The 20,613-nt window shown below is 40.4% G+C and overlaps 1 protein-coding gene and 1 non-coding gene across 7 annotated transcripts in view; both read right to left on the bottom strand.

Moving 5' to 3' along the window:
* CCAR1 (cell division cycle and apoptosis regulator 1) overlaps positions 1-19,817 on the bottom strand; it is a 41,964-nt gene extending 22,147 nt beyond the window's left edge. Inside the window, exons 1-13 of one of the 6 annotated variants that reach the window (XM_075000231.1) lie at positions 19,667-19,817; positions 18,069-18,188; positions 10,669-10,841; positions 9,920-9,964; positions 8,901-8,933; positions 7,831-8,024; positions 6,977-7,091; positions 6,702-6,894; positions 5,318-5,447; positions 4,873-5,034; positions 3,774-3,999; positions 1,854-1,967; positions 489-685 (exon numbers count right to left, since the gene is read on the bottom strand). In XM_075000231.1, coding sequence (XP_074856332.1) covers positions 489-685; positions 1,854-1,967; positions 3,774-3,999; positions 4,873-5,034; positions 5,318-5,447; positions 6,702-6,894; positions 6,977-7,091; positions 7,831-8,024; positions 8,901-8,933; positions 9,920-9,964; positions 10,669-10,841; positions 18,069-18,141 — 1,655 coding nt within the window. In that variant the 5' untranslated portion in view covers positions 18,142-18,188; positions 19,667-19,817. The remainder of the gene's footprint in view (positions 1-488; positions 686-1,853; positions 1,968-3,773; positions 4,000-4,872; positions 5,035-5,317; positions 5,448-6,701; positions 6,895-6,976; positions 7,092-7,830; positions 8,025-8,900; positions 8,934-9,919; positions 9,965-10,668; positions 10,842-18,068; positions 18,189-19,666) is intronic. The other 5 variants (XM_075000234.1, XM_075000228.1, XM_075000229.1 and 2 more) reach the window with 5 other exon arrangements.
* Positions 829-890, bottom strand: LOC142016216 (small nucleolar RNA SNORD98). Its single transcript, XR_012646325.1, has one exon. It is a non-coding gene; the product is annotated as a small nucleolar RNA SNORD98 (small nucleolar RNA).
* Positions 19,818-20,613: the final 796 nt, after the last annotated feature.

Raw genomic sequence — 20,613 nt, 5'->3', positions numbered from 1 at the left:
AAAATATCCTCAATTAAAAGGAAAATTTGAACCATTTTAAAATGTAGTTTAAAGTAGAAACTTCATAAATTGATAAAGCAGTGGTAAGTATTAAGGCTACACAGGACAAATAAACTCCTCAAGAAAAAATATGGCTACATAACCAACAACTAATTATTTATAACAGAAGAATAAATAATGAAATGTAGTTCTCTTGACGATCTTCTCCAGCTATGCGTGAAACGGAAAATATTTTCAATATACAGCCATTATAAAATTACAGCATAACATAAAAATTCAGAATTTGTAATTAGTTCTTAATAAAGTACTGAACACATTTGGCACCATTCAACCTTTTGTTACAAAAGAACATCCCTTTGAGTAGTTTACCTGCACCACCACAGGCTGCTGATAAAGAAAAAAAGTTTTGGTTTTCAACAATAGTTCTAAGAATAATCGGAAAACATTTATTTCTGTAAGATTTTAATGTTTTGGAGAATGGTACTTACCATTGTGTGCATACACTTAAGTCAATGCCTGTTAGAGCCTTGCAACAACGGATAGCAGTCTTAATCAGCACAGAAGGGTCCTTTTCTGGATCAGGTCCATCCAGTGATGGAGACCAGTGTCCTCCAATAGCCATAGCTTCATCTTTGCCTTTCATACCCACTAAAAACTGGATAAAAAGAGTCTCCTGAATGTTTCTCTGATAGGGAAAAACAATTCCCCAAACTGTAAGAATAAGACTATATGGTACAGAGAACACAAAATAGACATCTAACTTAAATTCATTAGTAGAGTGACACAGAGTTATTCTGAAATCCAAAATTCAAAGTCCCAATCAAGAAAGAGTTCAGCTATTTTTTTCCACAGTATTTCAGAAATGGAATAGGTTTAAGACATCATTACTCATTCTTGATTTGCAAGACTTTCCATTCAAACGTTACTTTATGGGTACATAATTATGCAGCTGAACACCAGTTTTGTAATATGGCAATATGCACACAAACCTTTATGGCAGGAAGTAAAAATGTCTCAATTCTAAAGATAAACAAATATTGCCTTATGACCTAGTAAAGCTAATGACTGATATTTATATAGCAGATTTCATCCAAAGATCACAAAGGGCATTACTGATTGATGTTCACATGACAGAACTATAAGGATTATTTGTTTACTGAAATGCAACCACATTTGACGTACAAGCCAATGCCTTTAAATACCACCCCAAAAGCTACATGACAGCTCATGATGGAAAGTGAGTATTGTACCTTCTCCAAATAAGACCGTAAGAGCGGCCATACTGGGTCAGACCAATGGTCCATCTAGCCCAGTATCCTGTCTTCTGACAGTGGCCAAATACCAGGTGCTTTGGAGGGAATGAACAGAATAATCCAATTAGCAAGTGATCCATCCCCAGTTATCCATACCTACAATGAGCAATCTGAGTTACCCAACTGCAATTCAGGTTGGATTGAGAATGCAATATGCTTGCTTATGGAAAAAGGGCCATCGGAATTTTTTAAACACTACAGGCTTAAGCACCTCCATCAATTACTGAACAACAATTATTTGTAATCCATTGAAATTTAACAAAGATCCTTGGAATTAACATCCTGTTGCTGCAGAATGTACTATGAAATTTCTTCCTGAATAAAAAGAATACTTTTACTTAACTGTTGACTCCACTGGGTACTTTTCACTCCTGATGAGACTTGAGAGACAATAATGCTTGTGAAAAAGAGCTACACAAAAAACCAGTGTATTGCCAATTAGGGCTCTCTAGATATTTCAGTTTGAATATAGAAGTTTCAGACCTTCGTCCCATCAATTTGAATTCCCATGGCATCTCCTGCTGAAACACATTTTTTTACCTTGACAAGTCTAGCCGGATGTTGAAATCCATCACGAAGTTCTTGTGGATCTTCAGCAAGGGCACATGATTTATGATAAAGATCTTCCATACTAGGACTTGCCATCAGCATCACCTGTTACAGAATCAGTTAATCCAGCCTTGTTAGAAAACCCTGGAACAGCTGTAAAATGCACAGACCTTGCCAACACTTAATCCCCATGAGCATTCACACTGAAGTCAACAAGACTACTCATGTTTATCAGTAAAAATGTGCAAGTAATTCCAAGCATGGGCACTAAGGTAGCAAGTCAAAGTGACCCTACTAGATTTCAAAAACATGGGCGGGGGTGGGTGTCAGGATGCTGAGCCTAGTTGCCAGCTGCCTATACTAGTGCACGCAGCAGCGTATTTACTATACATACAAAAGTGCGAAGTTAATAAGATATTAAGGCACACAGTACTTCAAAAGGGAACTTGAAAACCCTTAGCTTTCTTAACAACTCCAAAAACTGTAGTATTTTGCACTCAATACCCTACACAGGAAGATCATTGAGCAAATTTCTGGTTTTAGTCTGGGATCTCTATTTCTGAGTGCTCCCACAACACACACTTTGTCACATTTTGTTATAACCTGGCCTAAATGCTAATAGCACCTCACTTCTTTCAGCCTCTATTTATTGTGTTTTTAACCAACTTATTTCCTGCAAAATTAGTTACAGCAACACACAAGATGTTCCATCATTAATTCTTCTGGAAGTTTAAGGCAAATTAGAGGTAACTTTTTGGAAAACACAAGAATTGAGAAAAAGGATTTTACTTCAAAACGTTAACACTTATAGCAACTCTAGAACAGACCGGTCTAGAAATTCCTGATTTGTTATCTGCTTGCCTTAGACCGGACTGGAGCATCCAACTAGAAGGACTTTTGCCATAACTTAGTGAAGTGTTTTAAATGTTTACTACAGTCCTGATGCAGAGTTTATAGGCTCAGGATGGTCCCAACATGTAGAACAGCTGGTTGAGAATTTAGCAGAAAATGGAGGTAGTTTAATAGCCATGGGGAGAAAAGCACGCCTAGATGGGGAAATAGAGGAAAGAAGCCATATGGGATGTACCTGTCTGGAGGGAAAATTAAGTCCAAGTTAGCCATCTAGAGACCACACCCTAATAAAACCACTCACTGCTACCATCTCTCAAAAGCTATTTGTTGTACCTGTGCCCATTCCCCCACCTACCCAACCCAGGATAGAAAGAACTAGATACTGGGATGGACAGGAATTCCAGCAGTGACTCAAGACACACATCCAGAGACCAACAACACTGCAAATTCTTCAAGTGTCTAATTTATTTGTTTCAAGATAAAATACATTTTCTCAAGAGTTTTGCCTTTAGTAACAGCTATTTACAGCCTTAAGGCCATTTAGGTTTAAGTATTTTGTCTGGTAACAGATAAATCGCAGACTCTAATTCAAAGATTTCAAAAGTCTTCACGAGCATTTAATTTCAATCTACTCCTCTCAGATTGGCTGGCATCATAATGCCCGACATCATAATGCCCATCTTACAGATGAGAAAATGTGACACAGAGAGGGGTTAAATGACTTGACAAAGATCAGTTAGTGGCAGAGCTGAAACAGAATTCCATAAGCTAGAACTATTAAGCCATTAACCACCATTCGTCCCAAAAATATTGGTTATTTCAAACTTCAAGTTAGTTTTCACTTTAAGACCTCCTAATATCTACTCAAACCACACTCAACTAAAAATATTTGAACAGCATAAAAAAGAAAAAAATGCTAGTGAAAGTAAACAAAAGATGACAAAAAATTTTGCATCATGTTTCTTTTCAAGCGTATTTACAAGATTCTATCACCTTTATCACTGTTTTCAACAATTTCTAAAGATAATTATAATTTCAACTATAAAGTGTCATACAAACCTTTGCACTGTATAGGTGATCAGCATCTGGTGGATCAAGAACAGCTGTGTTTTTATCTAAAGGATCTACTTCTCTGTGCATTACATAGAAATTGCAGTAGTTCCCCAACTGAAATGGTCTTGACATAGGGAAAGCATCCACCCATGTAAACTGAGCATCAAAAAAGTCACTAGGGATGTACAAGTTTTGATAACGCCGTCTCAGTTCCATCATATCACAATTAGGGCTGAAATAGCAAGAAAAAATTATTTAAAAAAAGACACAGCAATAAAGGGTCTTACTCTGAAAATAATCAAATCACTAAAATGTTTCAAGAGTCACTTCACATTGAATGGTCCCTTATAACGTACATGACACGTACTAAACTATCAGTTCAGTCTTGTATTTAGCTTTTGTAGACCTGAAAACTTCTCTGTAGCTTGAAAGCTTGTCTCTTACCAACAGAAGTGGTGAGAATAAAAATAAAAAGCCACGTCAGCCACCTTGTCCCTCTAGTATTCAGGGACTGAAATGGCTTCAACACTGCATTCAGCTACTCAAAAAATATTCATCCATACTGAGGGATGTGGCAATGCCCTATTCTAAAGCAAATTTGTGAAGATGTAAAAGTATCTCAAGGTAAGTACTTGCTGAGAGTTTCCACTTAGAATTGCTTGTAAAGGGGTGGAAAAATATTACATTCACTGAAAAACATTGCTTATGAAAGCTGAGAAAACCCACCCGACAGAAACCCATAAAGATCTATTCTATAGCAAGTATGCCTGGCATACAACGATGGTCTCATCAGACAATCTGGTGTGCCTCTCACAGTAATTTCAGTGAGTGGAAAAAGATTAAATGTCTTAAAAAACCAGAAACATTAAAAAAAAAAATGTTGGGCTTGAATCACACGTGGCAAAAACTTTCCAACATCTGTAACTGTTTCCTTTGCATAGTCTAGAAACAAGCTGCATATGTTTCAATTCAGAAAATCCAAAATAGGTTTTTGGGTTTTTTTCTCCCCTTTGAGCTAGCATAGAGATATGTATCTTATAGTAATCGGTATGTATCACCATACCCAAGTGAACTTCAACAAAAAACTGACAGCCAATGAACATACCAGTCTAATGAAAATTTGGAAAACTGAACTGTGTAGCGAGGGACAACACGCCGTGGTCTTCGAGGTGACCTTTCCCTCTCGCGCCGAGGTGATCTCTCTCTGGACCGTTTCCTTTGGGGTGATCTTTCCCGTGACCTACGTCTCTCTCGTTCTCTTTCACGACTTAAAAAATGTATAAAAGATGTGAACAATCCTCATTTTATAATCAACAACAAATTTTATGAAAAAAAGGCCTCTCACAGGTCAATTGTTCTACAAAGACACAATGCACTGAAACAAGAAGCATTTATATAGAAATTTTCATCTCCAAGACAAATCTGATGATAAAATCTAGAAGCAAAGAAAGACTCAAATCTCTCTCAGGACTAAACTTCTCAACTGTATTCAGCTAGTTCAACATAACATTCGATGACCTCCACAAGCAGATCTGCCATCAACAACACACCTTCTGTCATCTTTTCTGTTAGGCATAGGGTCCACTCTGTCATTCCTTCCTGAAAATCTGGATGGAGGGTCTAGTCTTCGTGCTGGTTGAGGCTGTGAAACTATACGAACAGGGGGCTGTAACAAACCAGCTAAAAAATAAAAACTATTTTTAGGATCTAAGTACAACTAAGAACCATTGCCTAAACTGTTATAATATTCAGTATTTTTAACACATCCTAAAATTCAGTTGTACACCAGTAAGCCAACTGCAAAACAACATATTTAACAGCTTGCTGTTTTTTGGAAAACTCAATTCTTACGCCTTTCTTTGCTGGATGAAACAGAGAGGACCTTAAAGCAATTTCTAAGAATATCCACTTCCACTTTAGATTTGAATGGCTTAATAAGAAAATACTATTACAGTATAATCTAAAAAAATTTACAAATGCAGTGGATTATTTTGGAAATATCTTTAGCTTAGTAGAATATATTCAGGTTTCAAAGCATACACTGGGAAAAACAAATTAGTTCCAACTGACTTTACTTTAGAATTTTTCTCTGCAAAAACAACCAAGCAGACAGTTGGATTTGTAGTTGCTTTTGTTTAAGCCCAGCACAAAATTATTTTGACAAAAAGATGTCCAAAAATAGTACGCAACTGAAAGATTGTAACATGAGCAAATATTCTGTACAGTGTGCCTTGATGGTACCTATTAAAACACAGGACAATATTTTATTCAGAAAAAGTTCTGCTAAAATGGCATTATGGATTCCTCTTTCCTAATGTTTAATCACTTGACAACATGTTTATGAGATCAACTCGTTTGTTTCTTTGGAGTACTCTCTTGCTACTCATTAGTCATATCATCACGACTACATTGGCGACATCATAATTATCTTCTTGGTAACTACAATGTTAAAGGACTATGTGCCCAGATATAGAATATGCAGAATATAGCAACCAGGTCTAAAAATGTAGAATAAAAGAATTCTTGTAACTTGAAATTACAGTAAATTCTCCAGAACATATCAGTGGATCTTTAAGAATCACATTTGAATAAGTACTTTGAAACTCTTAGTAAAAATAAACATCATTTTGACATTTTATGGAGGATTTGGTTTAAATTGTAAACCAATTTCTAGATCATAGAAATTGCAGAAGTCCACAGGAAGTTCCCTTAGAAGATTCTGTTGAGGTACTTCAGATTACCTCCACATGCCGTATGGCTTTCTTCATATAACTCTACCAGACAAGTGATAAAATCTTGCTCTGCCACAATCAATTATGTTCATATAAATTTTCTTTGATTTTGTTACTTCAGTCCTATGATGCAACAGGCTTTAACGTTACCCATCCCAACATAAGATGGAGAAAAACAAAATATTGTGTTTTGGAAGAATACCTTTCTGTTGAGGCTGTTGTAATAAAGGCTGAGGTTGCGTCTGAAGCAAGGGTGTAATAGAAGCTGCTGATATTTGAGCCTGCAACAGTGATTGCGGCTGTGGCTGTGCCTGAACACCGAATGCAGTCTGCTGTGCAATGGGCTGAAGTACAGCGGGAGGTGTCTTGAGCAAAGGTTGGGTTTGAGTCTGGTTCTAATTGAAAAAGAGGGAATCCATTGTCAATTAATTTAATCAAAATAATTCAATAAGAGCTAGATTAGATAACCAAATATACCTGATTTGGAAGTGTCTGAATCCTCTGTGCATTCCACTTGAAAGGCATATTGGGGTTATAAGTAGCTTCTACTAATACTCTATCTCCTACTTGAGGTGTCTTCCCTTTAACAGCACTGCAAAGGGTTTTTTAAAAAAAAGTTGTAATACAAGAAAATATTTTGTTTAGCTACAAAAACTTGCTTTATACTTGAAGCGTGAGGGGAAAATGTAAGTTATTAATAAGACAGAGCCCTGTTTCTGGGTTCAGCAATTACATGCACAAAACTTCAGAAACTGACTAGAAAAATACGGGGGCTGTTTTATATTTTAAATATCTTACAAAATGTGTCTTGGCTCACACTGTACCTTACTACAGTTAAACTGTAGAGTTGGAGGGAAAGAATACTTCATAAAATCAAGGGCTCCCTCTTAATACTCCACTCAGAGGCAAAAGGAAATGAAGTTTGGGGGAGACTGTTTTCAAATCCCATTAACATCTGTCTGAAAATCTGGGGGACATACTACCTTCTTCAGATGGGGAGTACACTTAGATATGTTAAATTCCATTCATGGGCCCATAACAGCTGAGCCTCACATGCATGTAATTAGCAGAGAAACTGCATGCTATGTTGGCTCCACTACTGCCAGGTTCTGCAGCTCCACAGTCCTGATTAAGGAAAGTCCATGTTAAGAACCTAGTATTATAAGCCACCATCCTGCCCAACCACTTGACTTTCACTGCTGCTAGACGGAGTGTAAGCATCTAGATAATATTACCTGATGAAATGGATCCCAGTAGCACAGAACTTAAAAGTTCCGAAATGTTTTACTTAACTGGCAACACAGAATAGAGCTGCAACCAAGTGCACTGACCTGAGCTGAAAAAAGACATCTTCATCTACAAAGCCAAATGTGTCATGTAGTTTTGTAACTACCCCTGTGAAGACACGCTGCTTCTGTGGTTGGGTTTGCTGCTGACTTGACCGCGGTGCTGGATAAGAAACAGTTATCTGTGCTGCTGGCTGAGGAGTAGAGAGGCTGAGGCTGGTAGGCAGTGCAACCGTTGGCTGTAACCAAAACAAAACGTCAAACTCTTTAAGCATTCAGATCTCACTGATAGAAGTACAAGGAATAGCTACTTAAGAAAATAATAAATTTTAGAATAATCTTTCTAAAACAAATACTTTATGAACAAAGGCGTACTTTTGAAAGCCAAAAGCACAAATATACATGCACACTATATGCCCAAAAGAAGCAATTAACTTTAAAATACACACACAAGAGTCTCCAACACTAAATTCCAAACAACCTAAAAAATGTAGGTTGCATCATTGTCAAAAAAATCAATAGTTCTTCAACAGGGCTGTCCAGCATTAGCCAAAGCTATTGGGTTACTCAGCAGCGAATCTTAATAGTTCTTCCACTCAGCCTGCAGGTTTAATTCTGCAAATTAGGACAATGTGGAACTAACAAGATTTTAACTAGTCAATTAAAACCACATTACAAAATATGTAGTTCAGACTTGTCAAGATCAGTAAGATCCCTTTAAAAACTGTATGCAATATGGTTTAAAAAAATACAGATCATAAAATTCCTCTCAAGAAAAGTTCTCCCAGCTGTTGCATACTGTAAAATAATTAAAAGCTGGAATTCCAAGGTATGAAAAAAATATTCTCTTTCTGATGTTGAATGATGAAAGCCTTTACCTTAAATATTTAAACTCAAGTTATGAAAAATTTTACAAATGGACACAATAAAACAAAACTGTACTAGAAAAATTTCTATCTTATTAGCACATCTCACACTCTACACTCTGTGACAAGACAGTACATTGGAAATCCACTATTATCTTTTAAAGTAAAAACAATGGCCAGGATCATAGATTTATATTCCTCTGTTACCTATGTCTGGAGATGAAAACTAAACAATACAACCAAACTAACCTGGGTTAAAAGGGTCTGCTGAGGTTGCTGCAACTTAAATAAAAAAGGTTATAAATTAATTTTATATGCTTAAGGAAATTGTACAATTTTACCTTCTCTTTTTACCAACAGAAAAGTAGTTTTTGCTTCTTTTACTTAGAAAAGTAATAGTGGGAAAAGTGGAAAATTAATGCAATGGAGTTTGGTCATTTCAGTAGTAATATTTTCCATACCCATAGTGTCTCTATTTGTACTTTTTTTTTTTTTTGTGGGTGGGGGAGGATGAGAGGGAGAGGCAACAGGAGGAAGTAACCACAATATCCAGACTTAATAAAAGACACTTGAACTTTCTTGATTGTTTCACCACCATAAATCAGCAACATTTACCTGTGAGGGAGTGTCTCAAGTCTGTAATTTACCATTCCATGTATTCTCTCTCACAATACTGTAACTTTCAGGTATGACAACAATGAATGCAACAGGAAAACTCTTTGGACAGAATCATTCCAGCAATTAAACTACATGGTACTATTTTGGAGCATGGTGTTTATCATGGACCATACACAGTAGAACCTCAGGTTGCTCATAACTCTGAAACATTTGTAATTCTTAGCAGAAGGTTTTGGTTGTTCTTTCAAAAGTTTAAAACTGAACATTAACTTAATACAGCTTTGAAACTCTACTATGAAGGAAAAAAGCTATTTTCATTTTATTTTTAATAGTTCATGTTTAAATAGCACTGTACTGTATTTCCTTATTTTTTGGTCATCTCTGCTGCTGCTGCCTGGTTATGTCTTTCTGGTTCCAAAGTATGTATCTATTTGACTGGTCCATTAATAGCTGAGGTTTTACTGTACATACACAGCACAGTATTTCAAATTCTCCATGCAACACAAATGGTAGGCTCCTAGAGATTTTTCTGTGGATGTGAAATTACTCAAATTCTCAATCAATTAAAAAACTATTTACATTGTTCATGTAAAGACATGCAAACACCAGAAAAAGCTATTTGTAATGTACACAATAAGAATCAGACAAACCTGTTGTTGTACACTATAGAGCGTCTGCTGAGGTTGTGAATATTGCTGAAAAACATAAAAAAGCAAAACAGTAGATACACAGAAAATATTATTCTGCAAAAGTTATATTTGCAAACCAGGTATTAAATTCCTTAGGAAAGAAAAAAAATACAAAAAATTTAACATTTACAGATTGCTTCTAATCTGTTTTAGCAGAGACACGGTCAAATTTGTCATTCCTACTGCAAAACTTGATGAATACAGTCAATGTATATTCTTCTTCCAACAAAGATTTTCAGAATTAAAAATTCACCCTGGACTGCTTAAGTACTATTTCTAGTTAGAGTTCGACGTTATCAAACATACCATTCATTAATCCTGCCATTCAAAATAATTACAAATCTAGGTCACAAAATACAAAATGATGTCAAAAATTGCTAAACTATACACTGCAGCTTCATGAAGTATTTGGAATTTTCAATGTGTAAATTATTTACAGTAATGAAGTAATTTCAGTAAAAATGTCAGTCTGAACTCACCAGTATCTAAGAGAACAGATTTAGCATAAACAGTGTCTATCTCCATGGACTGATAAGCCTATTCATGACTCTAGTACTGTCCTTTTATTTTTAAATAATCAATCTTATTAGGGAAGTTAAACAAATTTCATTCTGCTTGGTCCCCAAGTTAGGCATGAAGAAAAAATATCGTCTATGTAACAATGTTGGTACAGTCACCAGAAACTACGCTTACAACACGATTTTCTTTACCTGTTGTAATGCAGCAGCTGCAGCTGCAGCTTGTTGCTGCAAAGCAGCTGTCTGAGTTAGCTGATAGTTCGCTGGAGTTTGTGTCGTGAGGCCTGCTGCTGCCAATGCTGTTTGCTGGGTATATATTGTAGGAGAGGCTCCAAGCAACGAGGGCTGCTGAACACCAAGTGCAGCTGAAAACAGAACAGTTACAAATTAAGAGTCTCCTTGTGGCAAGAAAAAGATCTTTACTCTCAGGCTATATCTAGCTGGACAAGAACTGTCAGCAAAACATACATAAATTGTACAACGTATTTGCATATCTTTTGCTGACAGTTCTGTCGGGAGAGGCTTTTCTGACATTTTGCACATCCACAAGGGGCCAAATGTCAGAAAAGCCCCCTCTGTCGTGACCCCTAACATATCTATCTGTCCTTTAGTGGGATACAGGAGGAGTAACCTGGAATGCAACAAGATTTACTTTGGATAAAGGTGTGGGAGGTATATTTATTTTGTCTGTTCATTCATTGGAGTTCCCATTTTTCTGTTTTCTCTAAGACTTTACGATTGTGGTATGTACGCCTCATGCATCTCTTGGATTGCTTTGCTAGCTCCCAGAAGGAGTACCACAACATCAACCAATCGCTTTCTTGGCTACTCTCAGTTCAATAAAAGCAATCAGCCGTCCAAATTGTTATTGGAGAGCGCACAGGAGCATGGACGTACCCTGCTAGGACTGCCAAATGAAATTAAACTGCCAGTTACGCTCCCTAAACTTTCACTCCAGACTAGTAATGAAATAGTCAAATGAAACTGATCACAACTGAAGCAGACGTACACCTTTCTGTAGCTAGTATGCTTATCGGACTGAGAGACTATGGCTACACTATAGTTGCCATATCAGGATACAAACTTATCTCAAAAGAGCAACTCCACTGCTAAACACTGTGTACACTGCGCTATTTTGAGCGCGGTATTCTGGTTCCAAAATCCCTGGTCACACAAGTGATATTGGAAACTTCAAAATAGCCTCTTATTTCAAAGTCTGGTGCCATGTGTCCCCAAAATAAGTTAATTTGAAATAAATTATGCAATTTATGCCCCACCCCCCATGCTCCTGCTGCTCGTCTGGCTGGCGCCTCCTCCCAGCCCTGGGACACTCTGGTCCTGCAAGACCCATGGTCATGCTGGACAATGCTGGATGACAGAATGTTGGATTTGGGCCTTTAAACCTGTATTACTCTACCCCTTAATTATGTCAATCAAGGTCACAATAGTTGATGAAAAGGCTCATTCAGTTTGTGACACACTACCAACCCCAGACCTTTTTCAGCAGCTATTTTTCATTTTGTAGTTGTGTATCTGATTTTTCCTTCCAAAGTGAAATAGTTTGCACTTGCTTTTATTGAATTTTACCTTGTTGATTTCAGACCAATTCTCAAATTAGTCAAGGCCATTTTGCTTTCTAATTCCATTCTAAAAAGTGCTTGCAAAAAAACCCTACTCCCAGCAGGTATGAGAGCCCCAAGGTTCAAGATGAAATAGAGTACATCACTACCAAAGTCGTGTTGTCCGAGCCCCCAAGATTCATTTTCCCACTGTCAATTAATATAGCCCTCAGCCATGTTGTTAAGTTTTGCAGTGACCTTCCTTTAATGCAAAAAAGAGAAAAGTTTTCTATCCAACATCATACTGATCTAAGTTCAAAAAAAGTTTATAAATAATACCATCTGGCTTCCCTGGGTATCCACAATTCTTGATTCTGAAGATGATCTCTACTAAGGATTGCACCAAAACATGAAGGGTATCACAGACTGCTGATGGAAAAGGAAGAAACCCCTGCAGGCATTTACAGGATATGTCCAACACTATTACCAGGATTTGCAAATATGCTGGTAGGAGACTCATTCCCAAGATTTTACTTTAATGCAATCATGGGCAATAGTGGGTGGGCTGCATGTGTAATTCTCCTTCACCTTAATGAGACACTGCAGCCTACTGGCCACTGGAGTCCCATCTGTGCCTCCCACCACCAATCCACCATTCTTCCCCACACACCTCTTGCGCACCAGGACACTGGAGCCCTGCACTTACCTGCTCTTCCTCCTCCCCCCCAGCACTTTTGGAACCACAAATCACCTGATTCATGCTCCATCCCTGCTTCTCCCTCTCTTTCCCAGAGAGGGAATACCATGAGCAGCTGACTCACTGTCTTCCAGTTCTGGGAGGTGGCGGGGCAGGGATGGCACATGAATCTGGCAATTTGTGGCTCTGAAAGCACTGGGAGAAATGGAAAGGAGCAAGGAAATGTGGGGCTCTGGTGCACAAGAGGCGCATGGGGGAGAGAAGCCAGCCAGGGGGTCCATAGGTTGTAGGTTACAGCCCACAGATTGCAAGACTTGGAAAAAAAGTCTTTATGCCCTGATTAAGGATAGATATTAAAGCTGTGGTGGGCAACCTACAGATGCAGAAAGCTGTAAAACCAAAGATCTTTACTGTGTTACAAGTTGCAATGCTGACGGGGAAAGAAGTTGAAGAAAATGTGTTTATAAGTTTGCCAAACTAGTAAGTTCAGTTGAAAATGCTCATGACAAATATGCCCCGTTTCAGAGAACGAAGATAGGAAAATACCTTATTCAGAGCACATTAAAAGTCCTTGGGAGCTTTTCTCCAAAATACTCACGCTTCCATGCTTTGGGGAAGGCATTTGAAATTTGACAGGTTGGGGGATTTTGAGTCTGAAATGTGCTTTTTGCCCTACCCATGAAAATCTACCCAAATTTGGCCATGTTATAAGCCAGGGATGGACAAAACCAGCCCCACGAGCTGGATTCGGGACACCAACCATTTCTCTCCAGCCTGCATGGCTAATTAGCAGAGTGCACATTTGTAGCCAGCAACATGTTGTCAGCTGCCGCCCTCCCCACATTGTTCCATCTACAGCAAAGCTGTACCTAGGATTCTCTTGCTAGCTGTGCAGAAAGGAAGGGGTGATGGAGAAAGGGTAGTGCTGAGGTCAAAGTATCTATTCCTCAGGGAGAGGGAGACACAGGACAGAGCTGCTCAAGTCTGAAACTTGGATAGTAAATGATTCACTCAGGAGTTCAGAGCAGCGAAGAGGAGACAAGAGAGCATTTTCCTAAACAGATTGAGAGAGCCTTCTCTAACAAACTACTCTATGGTAGCCAATGCACACTCTGTGTCACTGTCACACATACCTAGTCTGTGCCACACACGGTCACATATACACTGCAGCACACACTCCATCTGTGTCAAAGACGGTCTCTCTCACACTGCTTCTCTTTGATGCACTCTCACCCTCTCTGTAGCTTCCAGACCTACCCTTTTTGCCCAAGACCCCGCCCCTCTTTTGTGGGGTGACCCCACTCTGAAAATTATTGGCCACCACCGTTATCAACCTTTGAAAACTGTCCAGTGAACACTCGCTAGAAGTTAATAGCTACAAACTTCAGCAACTCCACGCTCACTGGGCATGTCTGAGTCTCCCACTACCCCTAATGTTAACCAGATTGCTCATGCACCAACTCCAAAGAGACTGGACATGGGCCCTAACGTCACAGCTCTGTGCATGCACATACCAATCCCACAGAACAACTGATTATGTCCCAGGCCCAGGCTATGGCAGCTCAGCACTTCTGTAAAAAGAGGCTTTGAACCAGAATAGGACCAAGTACTGTAACACAGCAGGGAGTCTCTTTCCTGTGCTCCCAGTGGGGCCCCCTGCTAACAGAGTATTGGAGGAGAAAGCCATTTGATTTAATTGCGAGGGGGACAACAGACAGAGAAAGAGAAAGATTTAGAGCAAAGGTGTTGAACCCCTGGCCCACGGTCTGAACCCACACCGCAGCATGCATGGATCCAGACCCCAAGGCTTGGGGCTCCCTTTGACAGCATCCAGCCCATAGTAGGGTGGGAAGCCCTGAACCTCAGAGGCCAGAGCTAGGCAATCTGGGGATGAAGCCAGGCCATGGGCTCTACTGGGAGTAGGGGGGGGGTAGGAGAAGGAGGGAGGGGAGATGGCATTGCAGCATTGCTTACAGAGGCTTCTTTCTGTGGCTGCCATTTCCCCAGTTGGGGTAAGCACCCCCACCCCCGGACTACTCGTGTTCCCTCCTCCTGCCTAGACCCTACCCCCGGCTCCCAAACTCCCCGCCACCACTACCTCAGCCCACTTAAGCACCTTGCCTTCCAGCCAGACCCCCCAACCACAGTCCACTCCTGCATTCTCCCTCCCATCCAGACCCTAAACACTCACATCCAGACTGCTCCTGCACCCTCTCTCCTGCCCAGATGACCCTCCCCATTTCTGGTCCCTCCAGCAGAATTAATCTGGCCTGGGGGAAGCCCTGAACCTCATTCCCACACTTCTCTACCTTCCTGACTGTGATGCTTGGGTGTGAGGTGTCTTAGTCAGGGGCCACATCAGTGAGGGTTTTGTGGGTGATTTTTCTGTGGGCTGGTAGCCCCCAACCCAAAAAAGATTTCCCACCCCTCTGTAAGGGCAAGAAGTTTAGTGAAATGGGGATCAGGAGGGCAGAAGGAAACTGATTGAACTGGAAAGAAGGAAAAGAAGATTGGTTGTGCCAGCAGACAAGGAGTCGTTTCAGGGAAATAGGAAGGAAGGTATCAGGGAGCCGACTGGCTTTGCAGGGTGGGATGAGAGGGAAGAAAGACTGGATTAGGAGCTGGAGGAGAGACTGGCTCTGTTTGGGCAATGAGACAAATCTAAGGAGCCAGGGAGGAGAGCCAGGGGAGTCTGATTGAACAGAAAGAGCTTGGACAAGCAGAAGGGAGGGGGAACTGTGACTGGCTAGACAAAAAAAGGATAGAGATGAGTAGCCTAAGGAGTGGTGATTGGGATGATACAGGCAAGTAGAATGGGATTAGAACAAGTAACCTGACATCGGGAGGATAAAGGACCAGGACAAGACTAAAGGAACAGGGCAAAAGGGGTCAAACTTCAGGAGTGGGGTATAAGCAGAAAAGTATGTGCCCACTATAACCATTTCCCCAACAAAGCCTGGGGTGGAACCAAAGACTGCAGATTCTTAGAATTCCTCCTGCTGTGAAACCCACAGGTAAAGTGTGCCATTTCCCTCTACCATACCTCCACATAGAAATAGTATGTTATTGTCTACCAGTTGCTCCATTAGTTCAAATGGTATTGGTCTGTGCAATAGAATTAGAGGTTCTGTGATGACCCATGTGGGTATTAATATATTGCTACATGATGGAATTTTTTTTCCAGTTTACTTTTTTAATAAGGTAGGAAATTACATAAAATATACTAAGAATATTATTAATGTTAAAGTGAAGCACTCAAAATGCCCCCAAATTAAAGGTTGTTCATGTAACCTTGATTTGGTTCCCTAGTGAATATGCATTAGGAGTGAGTCTTCACTTACATGATCATATACATTTTTCCACAGAGCCCCTGCAACATACAGTGCATAGGATGGTCCTATCTGAGAATGAATTAGGACTGTTTAGTGAAGGAGACCTGTCTGCAGGATTTATTTAGTGCCACCTGTGTTTGAATATATAAAGTCACCTATGATGTTAAGTGCTTTATTAAATTGAGTAGTAAGCATCTCAAATTGTCAACAAAACTAGTGCACACTTTTGTGCTTATTGTGCCTCAGCATCCCATCGGTAAAATGCTCTGGGAAAGGAGGGGGTATATGGGAGACAAATTAATTTGTGTTTATGAAGCACAATGTTATTGTACTGATGAGTTTCATAGAAAAGTTGAGGAGAAAAATAATTCTGTTTTTAGAGCAGAGTTTGAATAGTGTGCTGTAAATAAGGCCTAAAGATATGCACTAAATAAGGAGAGAACAAAATATTGCTTAACTGCTCTCTAAGAATCATCCACCCTGTGCACTGAATGAGACAGGAATCTCATGGAATGAACTAGTATGTAACTATGTAATTAAAACCCATATCATAATATACACACATACAAAGGAACCAAATTGAGTTATCAAAAGTAACCTAAATTCCTTTTTGAAAAAACAAAACAAAACACCTTCCATGCCCTTGACTTTGTCATCTTAATACTGAAATAATCTATACTTTTTAGTTCTGGAGTTGTTCTTTGTCCTATCTTGGGCCCGAGCAAGCCCACAGTAACCTAAGAGACAAAACACAGCAATCTTCAGATTCACATTGCTGCTTGGGAACTCCTATACTCCTTTACTTCTGGAAGACTGCCTACCCACAAAATATAGCCAGCTGATAAGGCTTCAAACAGGTTAGCCTGCTATTTGGTTGGGGATTTAAAATTGCATTAATATAACAGGCCATGCTGATTGAAAAATAACTGTTGAACATCAAGACAGGACAAGTGGTGCAGGAAACTTTGACAGAGGGTTCCAGTTTGCACAGTGTGCAAGCATGTCACACAATCAGGAATCTACACAGTAAACCCTCGAGATACGCAAAACCAAGTTGTGCATGTCTCAGGTTAGCACGACTGCTACGCCCGACAGAAGCGGAGAAATTGCTCCTGTCACAGGCAGCAGCCTGACTCTAGGTGCCCCTGACAGGAGAGGTTTCCGCAGTCCCCAGAGTGGCAGGGAGCTGGGAACCTGCTCAGTTTCCCCTCTCTGCAAGCAAAGGGAAGCTGTGAGCCAGGCTGCTGGTCAGTTTCCTGGGTCCCACAAGTGGCAAGGAGATGGGAATCAGGCTGCTCCCTGGTTCCCAGATCCCTGCCACTCTGGGAGCCAGGAAACTGACCAGCTCCATTGGGGCTGGATAGTTTCCAGGCTCCTGAAAGCTCAAGGGAGCTGGGAACCAGGCTGCAGCCTAGCTCCCCTCTCCCCATAACTTTCACAAACATTTGAATTATGCAGCAGTTGCAAAAATGTAATACCCACGTAACTCGAGGGCTTACCATACAAGCAACTCTCAAAGAAATTCTTAGTAAAATAAACAAGTGCCTTCAATAATAAGCAAAAAGGAAACATCCATTGTGCAGTTATTTAATAAGGAGTGAAGTTTTCTTAATGTAAAACTTCAGGAACAATAGCTTGGAAATCCTATTAAACTTTACTAGCCCCTCTAAATGCTATTTTGAGTGATGCATTTTGGCCACAATATCTTGTTTTACACAACTTTGGACATAAGTGATTTAATAAGTTGTTCATTAAAAGACAGAAGTTAAGATATTAAATTTTCAATTATATTCCACCCATTCCCTCACCAAAACACGTAGACCAGAACTGCTAAACAATTACCATTATTTAATTCAAATATAAGACAGTAAACATTCACAATGTTAAAAGAATATTTACCAAACATGTTAGTTAGCACTATGTTATTCTTAACTCTGCACAACAGTAGCATATGTACTTAAACAAGATATGAGAATTAAGACATTAAGCGAAACACAAGCTGACCTGGTTGAGATACCGCAGTGGCTGTAAATTGAGTAGCCCATGGGGGATTTTTCTGTCCTCCAAACTGAGCCATGATGGAAGGCCAAATCCTCTGTGTCTCTTACCTTCTCTATCTGTGATCTATTAAAATGAAAAAACAGCTGCCATAAATTTTGCAGCTAAAATTAATAGTATTTTAAAACATGTTGCACAAATCTTTAAGTACTCCACTTCGAGGTCAAAGAAAAATGCATTCTAAGAGATTCCTTTTTATGAACATGAATCTGGTGTTTTACATGCAACGTTTCTGAGCACTCTCAAAACTACAAGCAATCATGAAAAATCCTTCATTTTAACAATAAAACTAAAAGTACTTAAATGTACAGGAAAAACTCAAAACTGAATTAAATTCTGATTGCTAATGAGACCTGAGGGGACTTTACAGAAAAATACAATATAATTTTCTTTAAATAAACAAAAATTATTTTTGTGTTCATTCTACAAACATGCTTAGTAGCAACATGCATTATATACACTTCCGGCATAACTTACTTTTTTTTTGTGTTGAACTACAATTAGAACACAACACCCAGAAAACATTCCCTTAAATGAAAAAGTTAAAAGAATTGCTGTGCCTTCACTGTTAACTAAAAAGACTGCAAGTCAAAGCCAGGGTAAACTCAAGCTGCTAACATGAGTTGCTGTATTTTCACTACCATTAACCTGAGATAAGAATACTTTCATTTTTTGAAGCAACGAAAAAGTAAAAAGTAAGTAAAAAGCAGTAAATCCATTAAACGCACCAAAAACCTTACAGCTTAGACAAAGTTTAAAAGCTCAGGTCACTACAATAGCGGTCTGTTGCTTCCCAAATTTACCTGGTCTTTTTCAAGACTATTTATTAACTTAAATAGATATTTACAGAATAACTAAAGCTTTGATTCTTTATACAAGTTTTTCATCATACACAACCACAGTCCTATTGACCTCACAAGAATGACTTTGCTCACATACATAAAAGAGTAGGACCTTAATATGTCTACCAGACGTTGCTATTTATTGCTATTCGTAGCAATCATGAGACCCCAGGCAAAGGGCAGATCCCTACCACAGAGAGCACTTGTACAAATACAGAAATGAAAGGAGCTGCCCCAGAGTTAGCCCGCAGAGTTCCGCTGACCACTAAGGAGGAAGGGAGCACTCTGGGTACCCATCTCCAGAGCTGGAACCCCCCGGCACCGAAACCTCGGCCTGCAACCTGAAGAGACAGAGGCAGCGAAGAAGGCGGGCGATGCGCGCCGGCAGCCTCTGCGCGCCCTCGTGAGGCGGTGGGGGTATGACCGAGTGGAGAAGTTTCGGTGAGGAAAGCTAAGGGCGGGTGGCCGCGAAGAAAAGAAGTCAAAGGCCCTTGAGAGATAGAACCTGCTCAGCAACGCCCCAAGCGCAGCCAGCGGCTCCATGCGGCTCGTGCCCGCCAACAATGCGGGGCCTGAACACGGGAGTGGGGCCTACCCCCGGGGATCCTCCGGCGCCTAGTCTAGCCTGCCCCAAGACGGCCCGGACCGCCCCCTTCGGAAGCACCCACCCTCTCAGCCGAATCCCGCCACCTGCCCTCGTACCTAGGCCAGGCCTCACCGGAGCCATTTCAAACCCATCTAGCCTTCACACATACGCTGCTTCCCACTGCGCATGCCTCCCACGGGACTGAACGGAAAAGAGACGCCGCGCACACTGTTGACGTCAAATTAAAACATGCGTCGAGGGGAGACGTGCTCCACAAAGCTCTCCGGCGCCAGGGCGAGGACGGCGTCGCGACTTCGCGCGCAGGCGCTAAGAGGTCCATCTCCGGGCCGGCGCCTGCCGCGGGATAGAGGTCGCGGGAAGAGGACGTAGACACTGGTTTAGGAGAAGGCGTTGTGCCGCCATGTTGCTTCTGGGCAAATGGCTCAAAGGCCGACGCTTTCGCCATCTTGTTTGCGTGCAAAAGCTCGAGGCGTCTGCAGCAAGGCCAAGCAAAATGTGTTTGGCCTAGTTCTTTCTCGCATGCACCCACTAGGATGCCCCCTGACTCTGTTGAATTTACAACAGCTTTGTGTTATGTCCTCTCCTCACCCCGAGAATTTCTGTCCAAAGACCCCCACACAAGGGAAACTGCAAAGGGTGCAAGACTGTTATTTACGTGACTCATTACAGAACCTTTGTCCATGACCACGATGCACATTATTTTAACATCACAGTAATGGGGTGCCACATCTGTGTGCAATTTTAGGACTGAGATGAGTATTGGTGAGACATGGCCTTCATGAGCATTCAAGGCACTACTTGCTGAAGAGTCAGTGTACCGAGGAGCAGACCAAGCTGCAGTCCTGCAATAGGACTCCACTGCACACACAAATGCACATACATCTCAGTGGGGTGACGAGTAAGTGGAATTTCTAGGAAGTATGTTCCACACAAATTATATGGACAGTTTGTACGGTTGAGAGAGGCAGCTTACTTTTCTGCTTAGGGATTTGCACAGACATGTTCCTCTCCAAGTGCAAACAGATAAATATCATACCAAATG

Source organism: Carettochelys insculpta, chromosome 7 (genome assembly GCF_033958435.1).
Source record: "Carettochelys insculpta isolate YL-2023 chromosome 7, ASM3395843v1, whole genome shotgun sequence".
NCBI lineage: Eukaryota > Metazoa > Chordata > Testudines > Carettochelyidae > Carettochelys > Carettochelys insculpta.
Note: the sequence above shows the minus strand (reverse complement) of the source record. Positions and strands in the feature narration are given on the sequence as shown.